Source organism: Felis catus, chromosome A3 (assembly GCF_018350175.1).
Source record: "Felis catus isolate Fca126 chromosome A3, F.catus_Fca126_mat1.0, whole genome shotgun sequence".
In the NCBI taxonomy this organism is placed as follows: Eukaryota; Metazoa; Chordata; class Mammalia; order Carnivora; family Felidae; genus Felis; species Felis catus.
In genome coordinates this window covers 62539706-62561071 of record NC_058370.1, presented here as the reverse complement: position 1 = coordinate 62561071, position 21366 = coordinate 62539706, and the positions used below count along the sequence as shown (strand labels likewise).

The 21366-nt window shown below is 41.7% G+C and overlaps 1 protein-coding gene across 12 annotated transcripts in view; it reads right to left on the bottom strand.

Annotated features, from left to right (window-relative positions):
- The window catches only part of LMAN2L (lectin, mannose binding 2 like), an 82666-nt gene that overhangs the window by 39479 nt on the left and 21821 nt on the right, over window positions 1-21366 (bottom strand). For 7 of the 12 annotated variants that reach the window (XM_023251637.2, XM_019827109.3, XM_045054138.1 and 4 more), the window contains 4 exons: window positions 4960-4992; window positions 3727-3888; window positions 3523-3637; window positions 196-315 (listed from right to left, as the gene is read on the bottom strand). In XM_023251637.2, the coding sequence (XP_023107405.1) occupies window positions 196-315; window positions 3523-3637; window positions 3727-3888; window positions 4960-4992 (430 nt within the window). The remainder of the gene's footprint in view (window positions 1-195; window positions 316-3522; window positions 3638-3726; window positions 3889-4959; window positions 4993-21366) is intronic. The other 5 variants (XM_045054140.1, XM_019827112.3, XM_003983926.5 and 2 more) reach the window with 1 other exon arrangement.

Sequence of the window (21366 nt, the reverse complement as noted above, 5' to 3'; positions counted from 1 at the left end):
ACAAACTGAGCAACCCTGCTCATCTGTAACACAGAGACAAGTGGAATGGAAGGAGCGCCTGCTCCATGTTCTTTAGTGGAAGAGCACAGAAAGGAGACGGCCCCACAAGCTGCAGGTGCAAGTCACCCCAGACCTTCCAGGCACGGTGACCTCCCTTTGCCCACGGGACCACTTCCCAGGATCCCCTGTGCTCACCCTCAGGCAGCTTCATGTTGTCCACTGAGGGCAGGAACACATCTCGATGCAGTTTCTCCTCTTCTGGGGTCCTCTCCACTGTCAGCTCAAACAACTTCAGGGAAATGACATCATGATTATCTAAAGGAGAAAAGCACAAGGAGGACCTAAACCACCTCAAACAGAGGTATCTTGGGATTTTCTTGGTTCAAGCTTCTGATCCACAGGTAACTAGCAATGACTTTGTTTTTTTTTTTTGAAATTTACTTATTTTTTAAGTAATCTCTCCATGCAACATGGGGCTTGAACTCACAACACGGAGATGAAGTGTCAGATGCTCTACTGACTGAACAAGCCAGGCATCCCACTAGCAGTGATTGAGAAAAATGTTTGGAACCTGTTTTCTCAACTAAAATCAAGAACAGGGAACAGAGAGAATATTCTATATTACTCAGGATTTAAAGTTTTTATCAACAAGCATACATTACCTATATAACTTTAAAACTTACACATAATGCAAGAATGAAAGCCCATATTATATGTGAAGCCTTGTAGTACAGTGAGGGAAGACACAGCACTATAGCTTCCCTTCCATGCAGACACACACATGCAAGACAGGAAAGGGCCTTGTGGCAGCTGATTACTAGGTCACAAGCAGGGCATAGCTACTGGTATGGCACACAGTTCCCTTCTGGACTAGGCCTAATTCTCTGCAGCTCCTTATAACTGTGACTCTGAATCTCACTAATAATTACAAGAGAAAGGATCAAGCAATTAAGGGCTCCTTTTTTTCCTCTCTTTTTAAAGTATCATTAATAATGGGGGCACCTGGATGGCTCAGTCGTTTAAGCATCTGACTCTTGGTTTCGGCTCAAGTCATGATCTCTCAGTTCCTGATTTCGATCCCTGCATCAGGCTCTGTACTGACAGTGCAGAGGCTATTTGGGATCTCTCTCTGCTCCTCCCATTCTCCCTCTCTCTCTCAAAACAAATATATAAACTTAAAAAAAAAAGTATCATTAATAAACTCATAGATTCAAACATATTTGATGTGTTTCAATACACTGAACTTGTACAATCTTATAGGTGCTCAATGTGACCTATCTTTCTCCAGTGAGAGCCTATTCGAGTTGGCTTTTGAGTCCTTTTGCATGAACCCAGAAATGTCTGATTCTTTACTGCTTTCCTGGGAGGTTCCCAGTTTATCCATTTCCTGCCTCAGCCCTGGCATCAGCCATTTCTCCAAGAAGCTCTTGTTCTTTCCTTTTAGCATGAATTGGTATTAAGAGACCACAAATCTGAATGCTAGGGGTGCTCATGGCTATTAGGGTTGGTTATTGGAGACTGGACTTCTTGCCATTTCCCTTTTTTTTTTTCATTTTAACATATATTTTATTTAACCCAATATATCCAAAAAACTATCATTTCTACATGCAAATGATAGAAAAATTGTTGATGACATTACGTTCATTTTCTAAGTCTTTGAAGTCTAGTGTGTATCCTACATTTATAGCACATGTCAGTTTGGAATCGCCCTATTTCAAGTGTCCAGTAGCCACCTGTAACTTGTTGCTACTATACTGGACAGTGTTGATCTAGATCATTATTCTAGTTGACTGCTGACATGTGTGTTGGGCCCAAAGGAAACTCTGATCCTCATAATGTAACACAAGAGAAATATATTTGCATAGGGTACTCTCTGCCCTCTCTGCTTCCAGCTGAGGAACTCCACTTTGGGGTGATAATTTGGGGACCCCTCAACCATTCCTTCCCCAAACTCCCAACTTGTGTCTTCTCAGCACATTTTGTCTTGACTTCTGGCAGAAGAAAGAAACCATATCATGTTCCCACTTTTTTCTTCTTCACACCTAGATGACATCCTTTGAACCAAGAAATTTAGAATTTTTGTATATGGGGGAAAATCCATCAATGTCTCACATACTAGGATTATTCCAATTGCAACTCTGTATGGTCCAGGCATGGTACACCAGGAAGCCTGGTGCACCATTTCTCTGTGATTCTCTCCACTCTGCCCTCTTCTGTGATCTTCATCTCCCAGCTGGTGGCAAGATGGCTGCCCCAGCTCCAGGTATCCCACCCTCCCTCCCTTCCTGAAGAAGGAAGAGGGCCATTTCTATTATTAAGGTGGCATTTACAGCTGCTTAGATTCCTATCTTTAGCAGACTCCCAGAGAGGAAAAAACTAGATTTGCCTTCAATTAGAAAAATGTTTCCTGACAGAAAAATGCTGTCAGGAATGAGTTTAAGCCATGAAACGATAAAAAGATGGGCCAATGCTCCTCACAATGTAGGGGCATCAAAGGCTGGGGGTACTGAAATGTGTCCTTTCTCATCCATTTTCAACAATTCACTGCATAACAAGTAAGAAGATGTCAACAAGAAAGACCTTAAGAGAAAGACATAATTTGTATTTAGGGATATCCCACAGGCAGAGAACAGAGACTTGTTAATATAGGCATTATCACTAAACATCTAGAGCAAAGAACTCCTTAGGATAAAAATTACTCTACTTCACACTAGCTTTATTCATAATGAATTATACTAGTCAAAAACCCCAAAAATTCAGTGCCTCACCTCTTCTCAAAAGAAGTTATGATTAAGGCTCAAGCCAAGGGAGAGAACAAACATATAAGAGGAAGTTACAAGTTGGGAACAAGTAGGAAGAAAATCCAGAGATAGAAAAGTAAAAGAACCAGGTACTATTAATGCCACATAAATCAAGAACAGCTGGAGTTTCAGAGTAACTGGTCAAACCAGCTGAAGAGAGGACAAAGAATGGCGACTGAGAACAGAGTACCATGGTATGGCAAGGACGAAGCAGGTTTGAGAAGAGTAGTGCTGGTGGCTTGACCGAGATGCATGGGAGGTCTGACTACAGGGTGGCAGAGCAGTGGATGGCCTGGAAACAGAAGCACCTGTGCACAGGACACATTCAGAAGTCTGAGCACAAAGGAAGATCTGGGGATGAGTTCGAAAAGGGAAGGCAGAGTCAAGGAATTCAAGGAAAAGCTTTGTTAAGAGAAGGGGCACCAGAGATATCAAAGTACAGAACTCAAAACACAGGCCTGATGAAGAGGCAAATACTACTTTGCATTAGCACCAACCATCTCCTAGAGCCAACTGGACTAGGATAATGTAGGCCTGGGAGGGGTGGCGTGGGGGCAGGAGGGGGGTTAAGGATACAAAAATGTCAGAAGAGAGGCACTTCCTGGGTACTCGCTTCCCACAGTTCTGCTTGTCTGGCTTTCCCCTCTGAGAAGCCTCACCAAGGCCTGGCTATCGAGACATGACCTCACTCAGGACAAATAAAGAGTACATGGGGCAATACCCGAGAGATCTCCAGTGATGGAGGAGGTACCAAAGTAGTAGCCCCGGGGCAGACGAACCCCTGGCACCTCAATGCAGTCCCTCCACTCATGCTTGCCATCGATGTCCATCATTATCTAGAATAAAAAGAAGAGATAAATCAGGGCCATGAAAGCAGGTGCAAGGCAGACCATACCACCAACTGGTCCAGAAAACAAGGACTCACCGTCAGATGCCTCTTGACATAGCGAATCACAAGGAAGGTGTCATAATGCAGATTGCGGACAATGGCTGTACAGCCCCCCAGCTCTGTAGGCCGCCCATCCCGCTCATGATCATAGCTGAGGGAGCCATTGTTCACCATGGCTGAGATGTAAGGGAATACCCGCTGGGAAAGCAGGGAAGGAAAAGCAGAGGACAGTAAGGAAGTACTCTTAGGAATGCCTGTACAAATAGCAACAAAATTGCACACATACAAGCTGAGCCCTTTCCAGCAGACCAGATGACCATTCTGCCTCATCATTAGCGGCTCCCTAAAACCCACTCTCAGATGGTCACTCAAAGGATATAGCCCAGGAAGCAACTGAACTCTGTACCTGCCTTCAGGAATCTCCTTGCTACTAATGTGGGGTGGGTCTGAAATGGCCCCTCTGGAGTCTTGACTTGAATCCTTCCAGAGATCCCTATTTGGCGTTTACACATGACTCAGGGCTGGTGGTTTTCTTTTTATGTATATATACCTATCTCCCCAACTTCCATGTAAACTCCTTGAAGAAAAAAATCACTTATACTTCCTTATGTGTCTCCACCTTCCATCCCTCCCAAACCCCCTTCGCCCACCCCTACTCTTCCCCAGGGTAAGCATTTTGCATATAGCAGATACTCTGAAAATACCTGTTTGACCAGGAAAACCTTCCATTCTGGATAGCTCCTTTCAAATTCTCAAATCCTATAAGCATATGATGGATGCCATGTGGATTAGGACTCAGAAACAGCACTGCCAGAACCAGGCTGCCAGATGGTGTTCTCCAGCCACAACTGTTCATAGTTGAAAGACCTTCCAGCCCACTTCAGCTTCACCTACACATAACTTCTGCCAGCAATACCCTCCCACTCCCACTACCCATTTCCCACCAACTTCAGAGGCTTTCTCTCTCTCCAGTAGAGTTGTAGGAGGGAATGCTTCCTCAAAAATGATGCCCTAACTATTTAAGAACCAGCCCAGTGCTGAGGCAGTGCAGAGGCAGGGTGATGAAAGGAGAGGAAACATGACACATGACACATGCCACTTCTTTGGTGACTTCCTCATTGCCCTCAACAGTCAACATGCAAGGTGGAGATGCAGTCAAAATCAGAGAATGGTGACTCAAGACAACAGCCACACGGGTGTGAACAGGGGCAAATGGTGGATGGACACGCAGGGAATAAGGGATGGCCATGGTGGGTCAAGACTGAGTACCTGGACTCCTGGAGAATATCGCCTCTTCTGGGCCTGAGAGGGTCCAGCAGGTTATTATAAAAATGAGAGAGGACACAGAAGACAGGAGACCAGGTCAGAAAGAAACAGCCATGGAAGAGCTTTGACCCAGCTGTGGTGGATGAGCAAACCAATCTAAATCCCCAAACAGAAATGTAGGGTCTGTGGAGGGCATTTAGCAAGTCCTTACACCCCTCAAAATTGTGGGCAAAACTGTGCATAGAGGCTTGTTTGTTTTCTAAGGAGAGGGTCTGTTAGTATCAATCCCAAAGGGGCCCACTAGGAATTCCTCTGAGGCTTTCAGAAACTTTATAATATAAACACACAGCACTACATTATGCCAGAAGGCCCCACTTATGTCTCTGAGTCAGAAGGCCAGGCCACATGTTTTGTCTGTATCCAGAAGACAGTATTTCTATAAGAAGGGGAGAGACACGACTGACAAATAGGGCTAACTTCTTTCGAATTCAAGATGGCCTTTACTACCCAGAATCTCAGGATACAGCTGTTGCCCAAAAGACAAAAATCCTACCACTTGAGAGACAATGAAGTTAACCCTAATCCAAAGGGATCATCTACCCTCTAAGTGAGCTTTATGGACATATATTTTCCAAATAGCTTTGTCATTCTAACCTACAACATGTGGGTAAGGAAGAAGCTCCATGGAAGCATGGTGGCATGGTAGATTTAGAAAAACCCCGAGGCTTGAGGGTATTCAGCTTTGCTCTAGAAAACTGCTACGGTTCTAAGCTAGAAGCAACAAGAGGTATATACACAAGCTCAGGCCAGGCCTGCCCTACGGAAAGGATGTGTGAGGGTGTAGAGCCCGAAGCATTTCTTCCTCTAACACTTAGTGAGCACCTATTAGGAGCTAGGCACTGTTCCAGATACTGGGGTTCAATGGAAAACCAGACAGACTGGTATCTGCTGTCACAGAGCGGACACAGAGTAGAAGAGACAAACAATAAACAAGCAAATAAAATTATTTCAGAGACAGGGGTACCTGGCTGGCTCAGTTGGAAAAGAAGCACGCAACTCATGATCTCGGGGTCGTGAGTTTGAGCCCAAAGGTTGGGTGTAGAAGATTATTTAAATAAAACTTTTTAAAAAAATTATTTCAGAGAGGGATAATGCTATGATGAAAAATAAAAGAGGTAACAAGATAGGCTACTGAGGGAATAGCTCTCTGAGGAGACAACATCTGAGCTGAGGCCCTAGTCATTAGAGCCACCAAAAGATCTGTAGGTGTAAGAAGCATGAGGTTGGCATATTTGGGGACTAGAAGACACCAGTGTCTGAGACGCAGCCAGTGAGGGAGAGGTGGGTGTGAGCTGAGGCACAAGCCAGATCACACTGGGCCTTGGAAGCCACAGTGAGGACCGTAGGGTAAGCCCCCCACTGCTCTGCTCTTATGCCACTGGTGGAATATGCACAGGACTACAGAAAGGTACAAAATCAATCAGTGGATGACTAAATTCCCCAAACTACTCTTCTACATCTATCATTTGGAACAAGGGAATTATGAGTATGTTGTCAAGCAGAGTACAGAAACGGGCTTCTGACAAGAACGCTCATCACTTCAGTGAACAATTAGGGAAAAGGGAGTAACAATGCCCCGGGTAGCCCATTTATCGACCCTAGTACGCATGATCAGAAGTTTATGTTGCACCTTTCAAAAGGGTGCCTCAGACAACTGTCCTTAACCGACAGCAGCCTTCCTCTTCCCAAGGCTGGTGAGGCATCCGATTATCCAGGAATAGCCAGAGGGAGGCTGGCCCCCAGCATCACCTGCAGGAGTTTTCCAGTTGCACATACATGTGGGGCTCTCAAAGAGTCTCAGTTATAGGTCTAGAGGGGGGCACAGGCTTATGTATTTTTCAAAAAGCACCACAGACAGTTGTGATATACAACCAAGTTTAAGAAACACTGCACCAGACACAGCGCCCCACACCTTTGGAGCCAGAATCTGTCTACTTCAGCAACTCGTGACTCGGCCTTCAACTTTTCAACCTCATTCTAGTAGTAAGTCTTTAAATGCCCTCTTATTTTCCATCCCCAGTCAGGAGTTCTTAAGTGTTCCTTGGGAAGCCACTAATTTCACACAGCAGCTCATTTTCTTTCCTTGGAAAGCAGCCTATATATAGCAAGAACCAAAGGCTGAAGAATCACTCGGACTCAAGCAGGGTGGTAGTTTCATTCCTAATTTAAGAGTCACTAAAAATTAGGCACTCCTACCTATCATCCAAATGATTATTGACTGTAGGGTGAAGGAATATTTCCAAATTTTTGTACTACGAGGACACTTCAAAAAAAAAAAAACCCTCTACATGGTAATTGTACCTTCAGCCTACCTTGACTGAAAGGAGACCCATGAACTTGTGGATTTATGGATCCTATGCTAAAACTCCACAGATCCCAAGCACACAAGTAGTGTAAACCACTAGACAGAAAAAGGTGCCCACACGGCCTCTGTAATCAGGGAGACCTCGGTTCTAACTGCAGTTATTATGCCACTCAGGGCTGTATAACCTTGGGTGGATTACATTAGCTCTTTGAGATTCCATTTCCTCCCTGTAAGCAGGCAGCACAGGGCTGATCGTGAAGATACAACGAGATATGTAAAGCATTTAGTACAGTGTCTGGCATTCAGGAGGGAGTCAATAAACATTCATTTAATCAAAGACTAATGAATTTCTAGACAGAAACACTATTCACAGGTGCTCATATATAAGCACAAAGCCAGGGACACCTGGGTGGTTCAGCTGGTTAAATGGCTGACTTTTTTTTTTTTTTTAAGCAGCTGACTCTTGATTTCAGCTCAGGTCACGCATGATCTCATAGTTTGTGAGATCGAGCCTCACGTCTGGCTCTGCACTGACAGCAGGGAACCCGCATGGGATTCTCACTCTTCCTTTCCCTCTGCCCCTTCCTGGCTCTTGTGCACACCAGCTCTCTCAAAATAAATAAATAAGTTTTTAAATAAATAAATTAATTAAATAAGCACAAAGCCAAATATGCATCTTCTACAGAAGGCCATTGGCTGCCACACACCAGTAAAATCTCCAAAAATATCTTGGGGATTAATGGGTTTGCCTTTTCTGACCTACTAAATATTAAAATAGAACAACCATCTATAATAAATATTTTGAAAAGAACACCAAAAGGGGCGCGTGGGGGGCTCAGTTGGTTCAGTGACCAACTTTGGCTCAGGTCATGATCTCACGGTTTTCAAGTTCGAGCCCCGCGTTGGGCTCTGTGCTGACAGCTCAGAGCCTGGAGCCTGCTTCTGATTCTGTCTCCCTCTCTCTCTGCCCCTCCCCCACTCATGCTCTGTCTCTGTCTCAGAAATGAATAAACATTAAAAAAAAATTTTATGAAAAGAACACCAAAAGAGGGGCAACTGGGTGGCTCAGTGGGTTAAGTGTCTGACTTCAGCTCAAGTCACGACCTCACAGTTCATGAGTTTGAGCCCTGCGTCAGGCTCTGCACTAACAATGCGGAGCCTAGTTAGGATTCGTTCTCTCTCCCTCTCTCTCTCTACCCTCCCCCAGTTGCATGCACACCCTCTCTCTTTCAAGATAAATGTAAAAAGTCGGGGCGCCTGGGTGGCTCAGTCGGTTAAGAATCAGACCAGTTCAAGTCATGATCTCAGTTCGTGAGCTCGAGCCCCGCGTCGGGCTCTGTGCTGATAGCTCAGAGCCTGGAGCCTGCTTGGCATTCTGTGTCTCCCTCTCTTTCTACCTCTCTCCCACTCACACTGTCTCTCAAAAATAAACATAAAAAATTTTTTTAATGTAAAAAGTTAAAAAAAAAGAACTATATATTTTCACAATAAACAATTTAGCATTTATGAAAATTCATTTCACTGTTCCTATTTGTTAGACCAGTGAAACTTGTTACCAACCAATATGAGTTCATGAACCTTTAGGAGCCGCTCTCTTAGAGCAGTTTTTTCCAATCTGAGGCATCATGCAGTTGGGTAAGCTGGCCAAGTTTGCTCTCTGGAACATAGACATGAAGAAAAAGAGGGTGAGGAAGAGAGGGAGAAAACAACCACAACCACTATTGCCAAGATGTCTGCACAATGTTCCTTGAGAATGCCAGTTAGTGGTATGAATGAGAAGAGCTAGCACTTTTGGAACACTTCCTCTGTGCCACGCACTGTGCTCAGTCATGTACACGCACCTATTTATTTAATCCCCACAGCTTTAAGGGGTGGGATTAGTATCCCCATTTGACTGGTAAGAAAACTTGTGTAAGTAGTAAAACCAGAATTTGAAGCCAGGTAGTCTGGCCCCAGAACACTGGCTCAGTCACTGTGCTTCCGTATATACTGGTAGAAACCAAAAAACAAAACAACAAAAACCCTAGGTCTCTAATATACCTTGAAACACAGAAATATTAGAGGATGCTTCCAGAGTTTAAAAAAGGAATGAGATGACAACTGAATATGACAGAGAATCTGGGGTTTTCTTTTGCTACAAAGGGCATAGTGGGACAATTGGTGAAAGTTGAGTAAAGTCAGTAGATTAAAAATAGTACTGTTATCACTGCTAAGTTCCTGATTTTAGTCACTGTGCCGTGGCTGTGTAAGAGAACTCATTTGTAGGAAAAACAAGTATTTAGGATTAAGAGAGCATGACAGAAGGCAATTTACTCTTAAATAGTTCCGAAAAAAAACTATACACACATGCATGAGTGCATGCACACCCACACACAGAAAGGTAAAAGAAAAGGACAAAGCAAATGTAATGAAACGTTATTTGGGGTAATCTAGGTGAAGAACATTCCTGAATTCTTTGTTGTGTTCTTGTAACTTATCTCTAAGTCTGAAACTCTATCAAAATAAAAAATTTTTAAAGATTAATCTGAATCTAGGGGTACCTGGATGGCTCAGTCGGTTAAACATCCAACTTCAGCTCAGGTCATGATCTCATGGTCCGTGAGTTCAAGCCCTGCATCAGGCTCTGCACCGACAGCTCAGAGCCTGGATCCTGCTTCAGATTCTGTCTCTGGCTCTCCCTCCCCCTCCCCCACTTGTGCTCTGTCTCTGTTTCTAAAGTAAATAAACATTAAAAAAAATATAGGAAAAAAAAAAAAACCATGTTGGGGCACCTGGGTGGCTCAGTTGGTTAAGCATCCGACTCTTGATATCAGCTCAGGTCATGATCTTGGGGTTTGTGGGTTTGAGCCCTACATCCAGCTCTACACGCTACAGTGTGGAGCCTGCCTGAGATTCTCTCTCCCTCTCTCTCTCTTCCCCTCCCCTGCTCTCTCTTTCCTTCTCTCTCAAAAATTAATAAACTTAAAAAAATAAAAACACATTATATTAAAACCCACTGACACACACTCTGCTCAATATAATGTAATGTTTTTGTTTTTACAAAGATGTTTGCATGCTTTTTGTTTTAGCCTTTTCTGATTTTTTAAAAATCAGCTTTTATATAAAAATAAGAATTAAAAAAACAAATGCCTCTTCTACAGCATCTCCTTCCACATCCCTATTGGATCCTCGCCTCGGTCACTAGTGGAACACACTGCCGCTTCCACAGATAAACACTTTTCAGACTTTCAAAATGCTGTAAGTCACCTGTCCTTCAGGTCCTTCATCTACTTCACTTTTTACACAGGGATATGGATGAAGAGGTGACTGGTTAGCTCAGCAATACCACCCTATTCAGTGGGTAACAAGACCAGTGAAATTCTCACATTACTGGGCAGCATGAGAAGGTCCCTACCCTACTGCCCCCAAACTATTACTAACCTATATTACTGACTATATCCCCAAGTCTCAAAGCTTCTTAAATGGAGGACACAGAAACATGACACCTCCAAGCCGCTGCCTGCCTGGAAGAACTTCACATTCCTGGAACATTATCCTTATCTCTTAAACTCATGGAATCATTTTAATCCCATGTATCTTAGTTGTGACCCCACTAGAATAAACCCAAATAACATAACTTGAGGACTTCGATAGAGCACTCTAGAATTGGGAAACTCTTTTTTTTTTAATGTTTGGTTATTTTGAGAGAGAGACAGTGAGCAGGGGAGGAGCAGACAGAGAGGGAGGTAGAGAATCCCAAGCAAGCTCTGTACTGTCAGCACAGAGCCCAATGTTGGGCTTAAACTCACGAACAGTAAGATCATGACCTGAGCCAAAATCAGGAGCCAGACCTTAACCGACTGAGCCACCCAGGTGCCCTAAAATCAGGAAACTTTAAACTTGAGGTATGCCCGAAACCCAAAACACTTGAGTTATAACCCACCTACCCACATTACAAGTGCCAAGATTTAGAATATCGTCTAATGTGTATGCCTTAATTTCACTGCTACCCATCATTCTGATAGTATGTGACTATTTCTTGTTAATGAGAAGAGGTATCAATTTTCTAGATCTTGTCTACAGTTCTACTTTGGAGAGTCCATAAAACTCCTAAAAACATAGGCAAAATCCTACATCTCCTGCACCTTGCTATGGGCCTACCACTTGCATCATATTGTCAAAACCCAAAGAAAGGTGAAGAACTAACCCAGAGCTAAGTGTCCTCTGGAGCACTGGTTCTTGCTTTCTTCTTCCTCTTTCCCTCTTTCACTGTCTCAAAAAAGAAACATTCTCTTCTCCTCACCTCCATTCAATTCTTCATTCAAAATTGTATGTAGAAAGCCATACATTTCTACTTCCCTTGAAAACTAGCGCTCAGTGTAGCTCAGCCTTGATGCTTAATCACATCTAGGGAACTTGCCAAAATTCCCTGGACCCCGTTTCCAAAGGAGTCTCTCTTTGAAAACACTGCCTCACCTAGGACTGAAAAAAAACCCAAGTCACATCCAAGCTGAAGGATAACAAGAGAATTTAAGGTGCTGTGGAGTTCCCTTACTGATTCAAAGATTCTTTCTGACAACAGACAGACCAAGAGGGATCAGTATCTTCATCACTTGAAAGAATGTGTTTTTTAAATGGATGGCATTGTATTATCAATTTTCTTCCAGTTTCAAAAGAGAAAAAACAGTCATCACATTAAGAAAATGTGAGATGGGGCGCCTGGGTGGCGCAGTCGGTTAAGCGTCCGACTTCAGCCAGGTCACGATCTCGCGGTCCGTGAGTTCGAGCCCCGCGTCAGGCTCTGGGCTGATGGCTCGGAGCCTGGAGCCTGTTTCCGATTCTGTGTCTCCCTCTCTCTGCCCCTCCCCCGTTCATGCTCTGTCTCTCTCTGTCCCAAAAATAAATAAAAAACGTTGAAAAAAAATTAAAAAAAAAAAAAAGAAAATGTGAGAAACACCTCGTAGACTAGACAAACTAGACTTCTAAGCTGGCGTGATCTTGGAAGAGCAGTGAGCTTTTCTTCCTACTCTCTAACCTGCTGTTTCTGCCTCCTGGGGTAAGACCCAAATACAAATCTCACCAGTAAGAATAAGGGCCAAGGCTCAAAGGACTGCACTTCTGTGCTCTCATTCAAGGATAGCCTCTTGTCATCATACTCTAATTTCAACTGAAGGAAGACATTCCTGCTCCAAGACTGCTACTGAGTTCCCTGCAACTTTTCACCAATATCTGGGTTCTCATGAGAAACTGATGACCATCAGCTGATGACTTCATAGTGCCAAGAAAAGATCAGGTCATGTTTCAATCAATGTTTTTTAAAAATAGCGATACTAGGATATAATTCATATACCACATAATTCACCTAAAGACTATAATTCAATGGCTTTTAGTACATTCACAGAATTAAGGTTATGATTACCACAATCAATTTTAGGACATTTTCATCACCCCAAAAAGAAACCCCATGTCCACCAGCAGTCACTCCCCACCCCTACCGCCAGGCAACCATTCATCTACTTTCTATCTTTATAGATTTGCCTATTCTAAACATTTCATATATATGGGATCATACAATATGTGGTCTTTTGTGACTGGCTTCTTTCACTTAGCATAATGTATTCAAGTGTCATTCACATTAGAGAACCTATCAATGGTTCATTTCTTTTTTAATGCTCAATGATATTCCATTGTATGAATATATATTGTTTACTCATCAGTTAATAAAACATTGAGTTGTAACTGTTTTTGGCCATTATGAACAATGTTGCTATGAACATTCATATAATTTTTTGTGCAGACATGATTTCAATTTCTCTTGGGTATATACACCTAGGAATGGAATTGCTGGATGATATAAACTCTATATTTAGACATTTGAAGAACTGCCCAACTGTTCTCCAAAACAACTGCCCCATTTACATTCCCACCAGCAATGTATGAGAGTTCCAATTATTCCACATCCTTGCCAGCACTTGTTATCCTCTGTCTTTATTTTAGCTATGACTAAATAGCCATGGGTGGGTGTTAAGTAGCATCTCATTTGGTTTTGATTTGTATGTTCCTAGTGGCTAATGATGTTGAGCATTTTTTCATATGTTTATCAACCTTCTGTATATCTTCTGTGGGGAAATACCTATTCGGGTCCTTTGGCCTTTTTTTTTTTTTAAGATTTTATTCTCAGGGGCATCTGGGTGGCTCAGTCAGTTGAGTCTGACTTCAGCTCAGGTCATGATCTCACGGTTCGTGGGTTCAAGCTCTGCATTGGGCTCTACGCTGACAGCTCAGAGCCTGGAGCCTGCTTCAGATTTGGTGTCTTCCTCTTCTCCCTGCTCCTCCCAGCTCACACTCTGTCTGTCTCTCTCTCAAATAAAATAAAAGCATTAAAAACAAAAGATTTTATTTTTGAGTAATCTCTACACCCAATATGGGGCTCAAATTCACAACCCCCAGATCAAGAGCCACGTGGTTCACCAACTGAGCCAGCCAGGCACCCCAGCCATTTTTTAATTAGGTTTTGTTTTTTTGTTTTTTTTTACTATTGAACTATATCTAGAATATATAAAGAACAAGTCCCTTACCAGATATAGGATTTTCATTTATTTTCTCCCACTATGTGGGTTGTCTTTTCACTTTCTTGATAGTATCTTCCACAATACGAGTTTTTAATTTTAATGAAGTCCAACTCATCTATTTTTTTTGTGACTTTTGTTTTCGGTGTCAGACCTACAAAACCACTGCCTGATCTAAGGTCATGAAGAATTAACCCTATGTTTTCTTCTGAGAGTTTTATAGTTTCAGTTTTTACATTCAGTTTTTCAGTTCATTTTGAATTACATTTTGTGTATGGTGTAAGATACAGGACAATTTCATTATTTTGCATGTGGATATCCAGTTGAGTTAGCACCATTTGTTCAAGGTAGTTCTTTCCCCATTGAATTGTCGTGATAGCTTAATCAAAAATCAACTGATTATAGGGGCGCCTGTGTGGCTCAGTTGGCTGAGCATCTAACTTTGGCTTAGATCACGATCTCAGGGTTTGTGAATTTGAGCCCCACATCGGGCTTGCTGCTGTCAGCACAGAGCCCACTTTGGATCTTCTGTCCCCTCTTTGCCCCTCCCCTACTCGCATTCTGTCTCTAAAAATAAACATTAAAAAAAAAAAATCAACTGATCACAAACATGAGGGCTTATTTCTAGGTTTTCAATTTTATTCCATTGATTTATAGGTCTATCCTGATGCCGGTACCACACTCTTTATTACCACAGCTTTGTGAGAAGTTCTGAAATGAAGAAGTGTAAGTCTTCCAACCTCATTTAAGTTAAAAAAAATTTGTTAATGTTTTTTTAGTTTATTTTTTGAAAGAGAGATAGCAAGCTGGAGTGGGGCAGAGAGAGAGAGAGAGAGAGAGAGAGAGAGAGAGAGAGAGAGAGAAAGAGATCCCAAGCAGGCTCTGTGCTAACAGCACAGAGCCTGGTATGGGGCTCAAACCCACTAACTGTGAGATCATGACCTGAGCCGAAACCAAGAGTTGGACGCTTAACTAACTGAGCCACCCAGGCGCCCTACCAACTTCGCTCTTCTTAATCAGCATTATTTTAGCTATTCTGGTTCTCTTGAATCTCCATATTGATTTCAGGATCACCTTGTCAATTTCTGTAATGAAGCCAGCTAGGTTTTTGATAGCTAGGACAAGTGTCAAATCTGGAGACCAATGTAGGGAGTGTCATCATCTTAACAATCTAGTGGACACTTCATGGGAATGCAAGCTGGTGCAGCCACTCTGGAAAACAGTATGGAGGTTCCTCAAAAAATTAAAAATAGAACTACCCTATGACCCAGCAATTGCACTACTAGGCATTTATCCAAGGGATACACGTGTGCTGTTTCAAAGGGACACATGCACCTCCATGTTTACAGCACTATCAACAATAGCCAAAGTATGGAAAGAGCTCAAATGTCCATCGACGGGTGAATGGATAAAGAAGATGTGGTATATAAAGACAACGGAGTATTACTCAGCAATCAAAAAGAATGAAATCTGGCCATTTGCAACTACGTGGATGGAACTGGAGGGTATTATGCTAAGTGAAATTAGTCAGTCAGAGAAAGACAAATATCATATGACTTCACTCATATGAGGACTTTAAGAGACAAAACAGATGAACATAAGGAACGGAAACAAAAATAATATAAAAACAGGGAGGGGGACAAACCAGAAGAGACTCATAAATATGGAGGACAAACTGAGGGTTACTGGGGGGATTGTGGGAGGGGGATGGGATAAATGGGTAAGGGGCACTAAGGAATCCACTCCTGAAATCATTGTTGCACTATATGCTAATTTGGATGTAAACTTAAAAAAATAAAAAATAAAATTAAAAAAAAGATCCAGTGGCACTTCAACAACATGGGATTTAACTGCACAGGTCCACTTCTATGTGGATTTTTAAAATATAAATACAGTACTGTAAACATATTTCTTCTTCTTTATGATTTTCCTAGTAACATTTTCTTTTCTCTAGCTTACTTTAAGAATACAACATACAATACATATAACAGACAGAAAGTGTTAATCAACACTTTCTATTATCAGTAAGGCTTCTGGTAAGCAAAAGGCAATTAGTAGTTAAGTTTTGGGGGAGTCAAATGTTACATGTGGATTGTTGACTCCATCGGGGGTCACTGCCCCTAACCCCCATACTGTTTAAGGGTCAACTGTACTAAGTTTTCTGATCCATGACATAAGATGTCTTTCCACTTACTTAGGTCTTCAATTTCTTTCAACAATATTGTATAGTTTCGGAGTATACTTTTATTTGTTAAATTTATTTCTAAGTATTTTACTCTTCATGCTAGTATAAATGGAATTGTTTTCTTACTTTCATTTTCTGACTATTCAATGCCAGCAGTAAAATTGATTTTTATATGTTGATCTTGTATCCTACAACCTGCTGAATTCATTTATTAGTTCTAGTAGTTTTCTTGGGGATTCTTTAATATATTCTATATACAAGATCATGTTGTCTACATATAGGAATACTTTTACTTCTTTCTTTGCAATCTGGATGTTTTTTACTTTATTTTCTTACCCAACTGGCAGATTAGAACCTCCAGTACAATGTTGAATAGAAGTAACAAGAAGGGATATCCTTTATTCCTGATGTTAGAATGAAAGCATAGTCTTTCACAGTTATGTATATTAGATGAGGGTTTTTCATAGTTACCCTTTATCAAATTGAAGAAGTTCCCTTCTATTCCTAATTTGTTTAGTTTTTGTTATCATAGAGATATTAGGGGTGCCCCGCTGGCTCAGTCAGTAGAGTGGGCAACTCTTAATCTCAGGTTTGTGAGTTTGAGTCCTACTTTGGGTGTAGAGATTACTTAAAAATAAAACCTTAAAAATAAATAAATACAATAAAGATATATTAAATTTTGTCAAATACTTTTCTTACATGTATTGATATGATCATATAGTTTTTATCCTTCATTCATTTTTTTTTTTAAGTAGGCTCCATGACCAACATGAGGCTTCAACGCTTGACCCTGAAATCAAGAGTTGCACCCTCTACTGACTGAGCCAGCCAGGTGCCCCTGTCCTTTATTCTATCAATATGGTCTATCATATTAATTTTCAGATTTTTTAAGTTTTTACTTACTTATTTAAGTAATCTCTACACCCAACATGGGGCTCTAACTCAGGACCCTGAGATCAAGAGTCACATGCTCTTACAACCGAGCTAGCCAGACGTGCCTTAATTTTCAGATTTTAAAGCAAACTTGAATTCCTAGGATGAATATTATGGTCATGGAATATAATCTTTTTTATGTTGCTGGATTTGGTTTGTTAGTATCTTGTTGATGATTTCTACATCTATATTCATAAGAGATATTGGTCAGTAGTTTTCTTTTCTTGTGATGTCTTTATTTGGTGTTGGCATCAGGATAATACCGGCCTCAAAGAATGAGCTGGTTAGTGTCCTCTCTTATATTTTGTAAGAATTCTTGGGAAGAATTGGTATTAACTCTACTTTCTATGTTTGACAGAATGAACCAGTGAAACTATCTGAACCTAGGCTTTTCTTTGTGAGTCATTTTTTATTACTAATTCAATCTCTTGACCCATTATGGATCTATCCAAATTTCCCATTTCTTTTTTTTTTTTTATGTTTATTTACTTATTTTGAGAGAGAGAGCACAAATAGGGGAGTGAGAGAAAGCGAGAGAGAAAGGGAGAAAATCACAAGCAGGCTCCACTCTGTCAGCGCAGAGCCCGACGCAGGCCTCCATCTCACAAACAGTGAGATCATGACCTGAACCGAAATTGAGAGTCAGACGCTTACCTGCCTGAGCCACCCAGACGCCCCAGATTTCCTATTTCTTCAACTATTATTTTAACAATCACTTATGATCTGGCAACCTCACTATGGCACAGGTAGTACCTTGTACTCCCAAATAGTGAAACTCTTGACTCACTCACCTAAATTACAATTCTTATATTGCTGACAAGGAAACTGAGGTTATGTGACTTTTAACAATCTGTCCTGATTTCAGAGAGCCAAGCCTACACTGAACTCCCTCACCTTCTTCTTAGATGCATTACTGGTTGCTAATATTTTTCCCAGCATTTCCTCATGAACAAATGTGGTAGCAGGTAAGGTGAACAACAAGGTCATATGCTCTGGTGACAAAGAAACACGAAACCATAGAAACATTTTACCACTACCTTGAGTGATTTGATGAATTGCTCCACACCCCCTCCTGCTAGCAACTTGTCATCCTAGTCCAGCACATATTCTATGTAACATGTGCAAGTTTTCAAAAGGTGCCGTATCTGTCACCCTCTTCTTATGTACTCAAAAATACTAAGGCAAAATAATGAGACTGCAGTCTGGAATCACACCCTCTATCTGTGTATCACTGACAAATTTTTCAACCTTTCTGCACTTCAGTTTCTTGCCCATAATGTAGAGATAACAATATCTACCCCAAAGAGTTGTTATACGTATATAATATACCAAACATATACTATACATAATATACACACAATATATACAATATAATATACAAATAATACATGTACAAGTGTTTGAAACAATGCCTGGCACCTTTATGTATGATATCAAAGTAAATCATGCTGCCAACAAAACACACACTTGATTTTACTCTATAAAATAGTTCCAGGAGTACAATTTCTATACTCTGTACATTAGAATATAAGCTCTAAGAATTGAAATTACATAGGAGATGACATGAGAATAATAAATGTCTCCATTCTCAAGGAAATCAACTTACAGAAGAAACAATGGAAGGAAGGGAGAAGGTAGAGCATCATAATTAAAAGCATAGCCTCTGGAATCCAGCGGACCTATGTTCAAAATCTGACTCCACCTTACATTGGCTGTTACCTTGAACAAGACACGTCTCTAAGCTTCTGTACCCACTGGTAAATGGGGAAAAATAATACTAACCCTAAGGAGTTTGGATCAGGATGAAGGCATTATTTGTAAGTACCTGGCACACAATAGCCACCTAATAAACAGAAACCACTTTTATTAGTTTTCTTAAATTTCATTTTAATAAACAAATTTGATTAACAAGTAAACAACTAATATGGAAACAAGGACCTGATGTTGATCCAAGAGTTCCCAATGCTGGCTACACATGTGACTCACCTGGAAAGCCTTGTAAAAGTCAGGTTGCCTACACGGCACCTAAGACAAACAGAATTATACTCTCCGAGGCTGGGGCCTGGGCATCAGTACTTTTATTTTTTTAGATTTTTAACATTTTTATTAAAAAAAAATTTATTATTTTTAAGAGCATGAGCGGGAAGTGGCAGAGGGGGGTGGGGGGGACAGAGGATCCCAAGGGGGCTCTGTGCTGACAGGAGAAAGCCCGATGGAGAGCTCGAACTCATGACTCATGAGATCATGACCTGGGCCGAAGCCAGATGTTTAACTGACTGAGCCGCCCAGGCATCCCTAATGTTTTTATTTATTTTTGAGAGAGAGAAACAGACAGACAGACAGACAGACAGACAGACACAATGTGAGCAGGGGAAGGGCAGAAAGAGAGGGAGACACAATCTAAAGCAGACTCCAGGCTCTGAGCTCTCAGCACAGAGCCTGACGCAGAGCTCGAACTCATAAACCGGAAGATCATGACCTGAGCCAAATTTGGACGCTCAACCAAGTGAGCCACCCAGGCAACCCTGGAAATCGGTAATTTTAAATGCACTCCAGGCAGGAGCGCCTAGGTGACTCAGTCGGTTAAGCATCTGACTTTGGATTAGGTCATGATCTCACAGTTCATGAGTTCAAGCCCTACATCAGGCTCTCTGCTGTCAACACAGAGCCCGCTTCAGATCCTCTGTCCCCTCTCTCTCTCTCTCTCTGCCTCTCCCCTGCTCACTCTCTCTCTCAAAATAACATTAAAAAATAAATAAAATTAAAAAATACATTCACTCTAGGCAATTTCAAATGTGCAGCTGGGAGTGAGAACCATAACAGCTAGCTAGAAAAAAAGTGCTGATTTTTTATCAACTGAAACTAATTTTACTGATTAACATCTACTCTTCTTATGAAATAAGCCCATCAGATCTGCCCTCTCAAATGAGAATTACTATTATCTGATGGTGAAATGGAAGCTAAAAGAATCTGAACAATTTACTTCTGGGAGAAGCAGAGAGCCAGGTTTAAAACTCCAGTCAAGCCCTGAAGCCCATACCTCTTACTCAGATGCACTTCTAACGACTACTATTTCCTCAGCATGACTACAAACCTAGTCATGACATTCTCCTCATTTAAATCCTTTAACACACTTACCCCCTTAGAATAAAATCCAGTCTCCTTAACAGGAACACCTCTCTTCAGAATGTGGCCCAACAATGTGCGTGGTGAGAATGAGTCACATACATTTGGATGGCTCTGGTGCTGGTCTGAACAGCCAAACCACTAACCACCCAAGGGGACACTGCTCAATCTCAGTGGCCGGTCAACTTGCCCAACAGGGAACGGTGTTAACACTAAAGAACGCAATGGGAACGGTGGCCCCTGAAGTTGTACAACATGGCAATACTGCTGGCCTTGTTTTTCTTTCTAGCCTCCTCTTTCTCTGATCCCTTTTTTCCCCTCATTCTCTGTCCCTTCTCTCACTCTTTACACCTTTAAACACTTTACACCTTTAAACACACTTTTCCCTCTGCATGGAATACTGGTTCCTACTTCTGCAGACTTCAATGTAAATGTCACTTCGTGGAGGAAATCTTTTCCACCACCACTACTACCACACTGTCCCACTCCAAGTTAGATGCACCTCTGGGTCTCCTACGGTGCCCCATAGTTCCCCATCGGCATTCTCACACATCAGTGCTACTGAGTGCAGGGACCAATGCTGATCTTGCTCACTAACTTCCCCCACCTAGAAAGTGCCTGATGTATGGCGGCTTGAGGAGGAGCCTAGAGGCAACATGAAGAAGTTACTCTGTAAGTGTCTCACAACAAAAGGTTACTCTCCTAACTCAGGTCTCACGTTCCACCTCCCTCAGGGGAACTCCATGGGCAATGTCAAAAATCGTTGAATCTGGGTATTGCATATACGATGATGTATTCTTCCAATTTTTTAAATAAGTTTGATATTTTTCATATAAAGCTTTTAGGGAAAAAATAAAGTGAGTGCTGTCTGCATCCCTAATCCTGCCTTTCTTGCTATTATTTAGCTATAGGATACCCACCAGCAACCTGTCACCATCATTTTCCTACCATCTGATGGCAGGGCCATCAGGCAAAGACAGTACAAACCTACTGGCAGTCTGAGAAAGTAGTAAAGAACCCTAGGGTCAACCAACAAAAAGCAAGAAGCTTTTGCCAAAAGCCAGATACTGGATTGCAATGAAATGCTAGGACTCCATCAATTTCCTTTTACCACCTTTCCTACAGGAGAGCAGAATTGCTGTTCAGGCCTAAAAACAGGAAGAAGAAAAGGATGCTCGAAAGAATGAGCAAGCTGCAGAAGAGAGTAAAGTGGTGATCTATCAAGTCAGGGGAGCTGGGTTATATAAATTCAG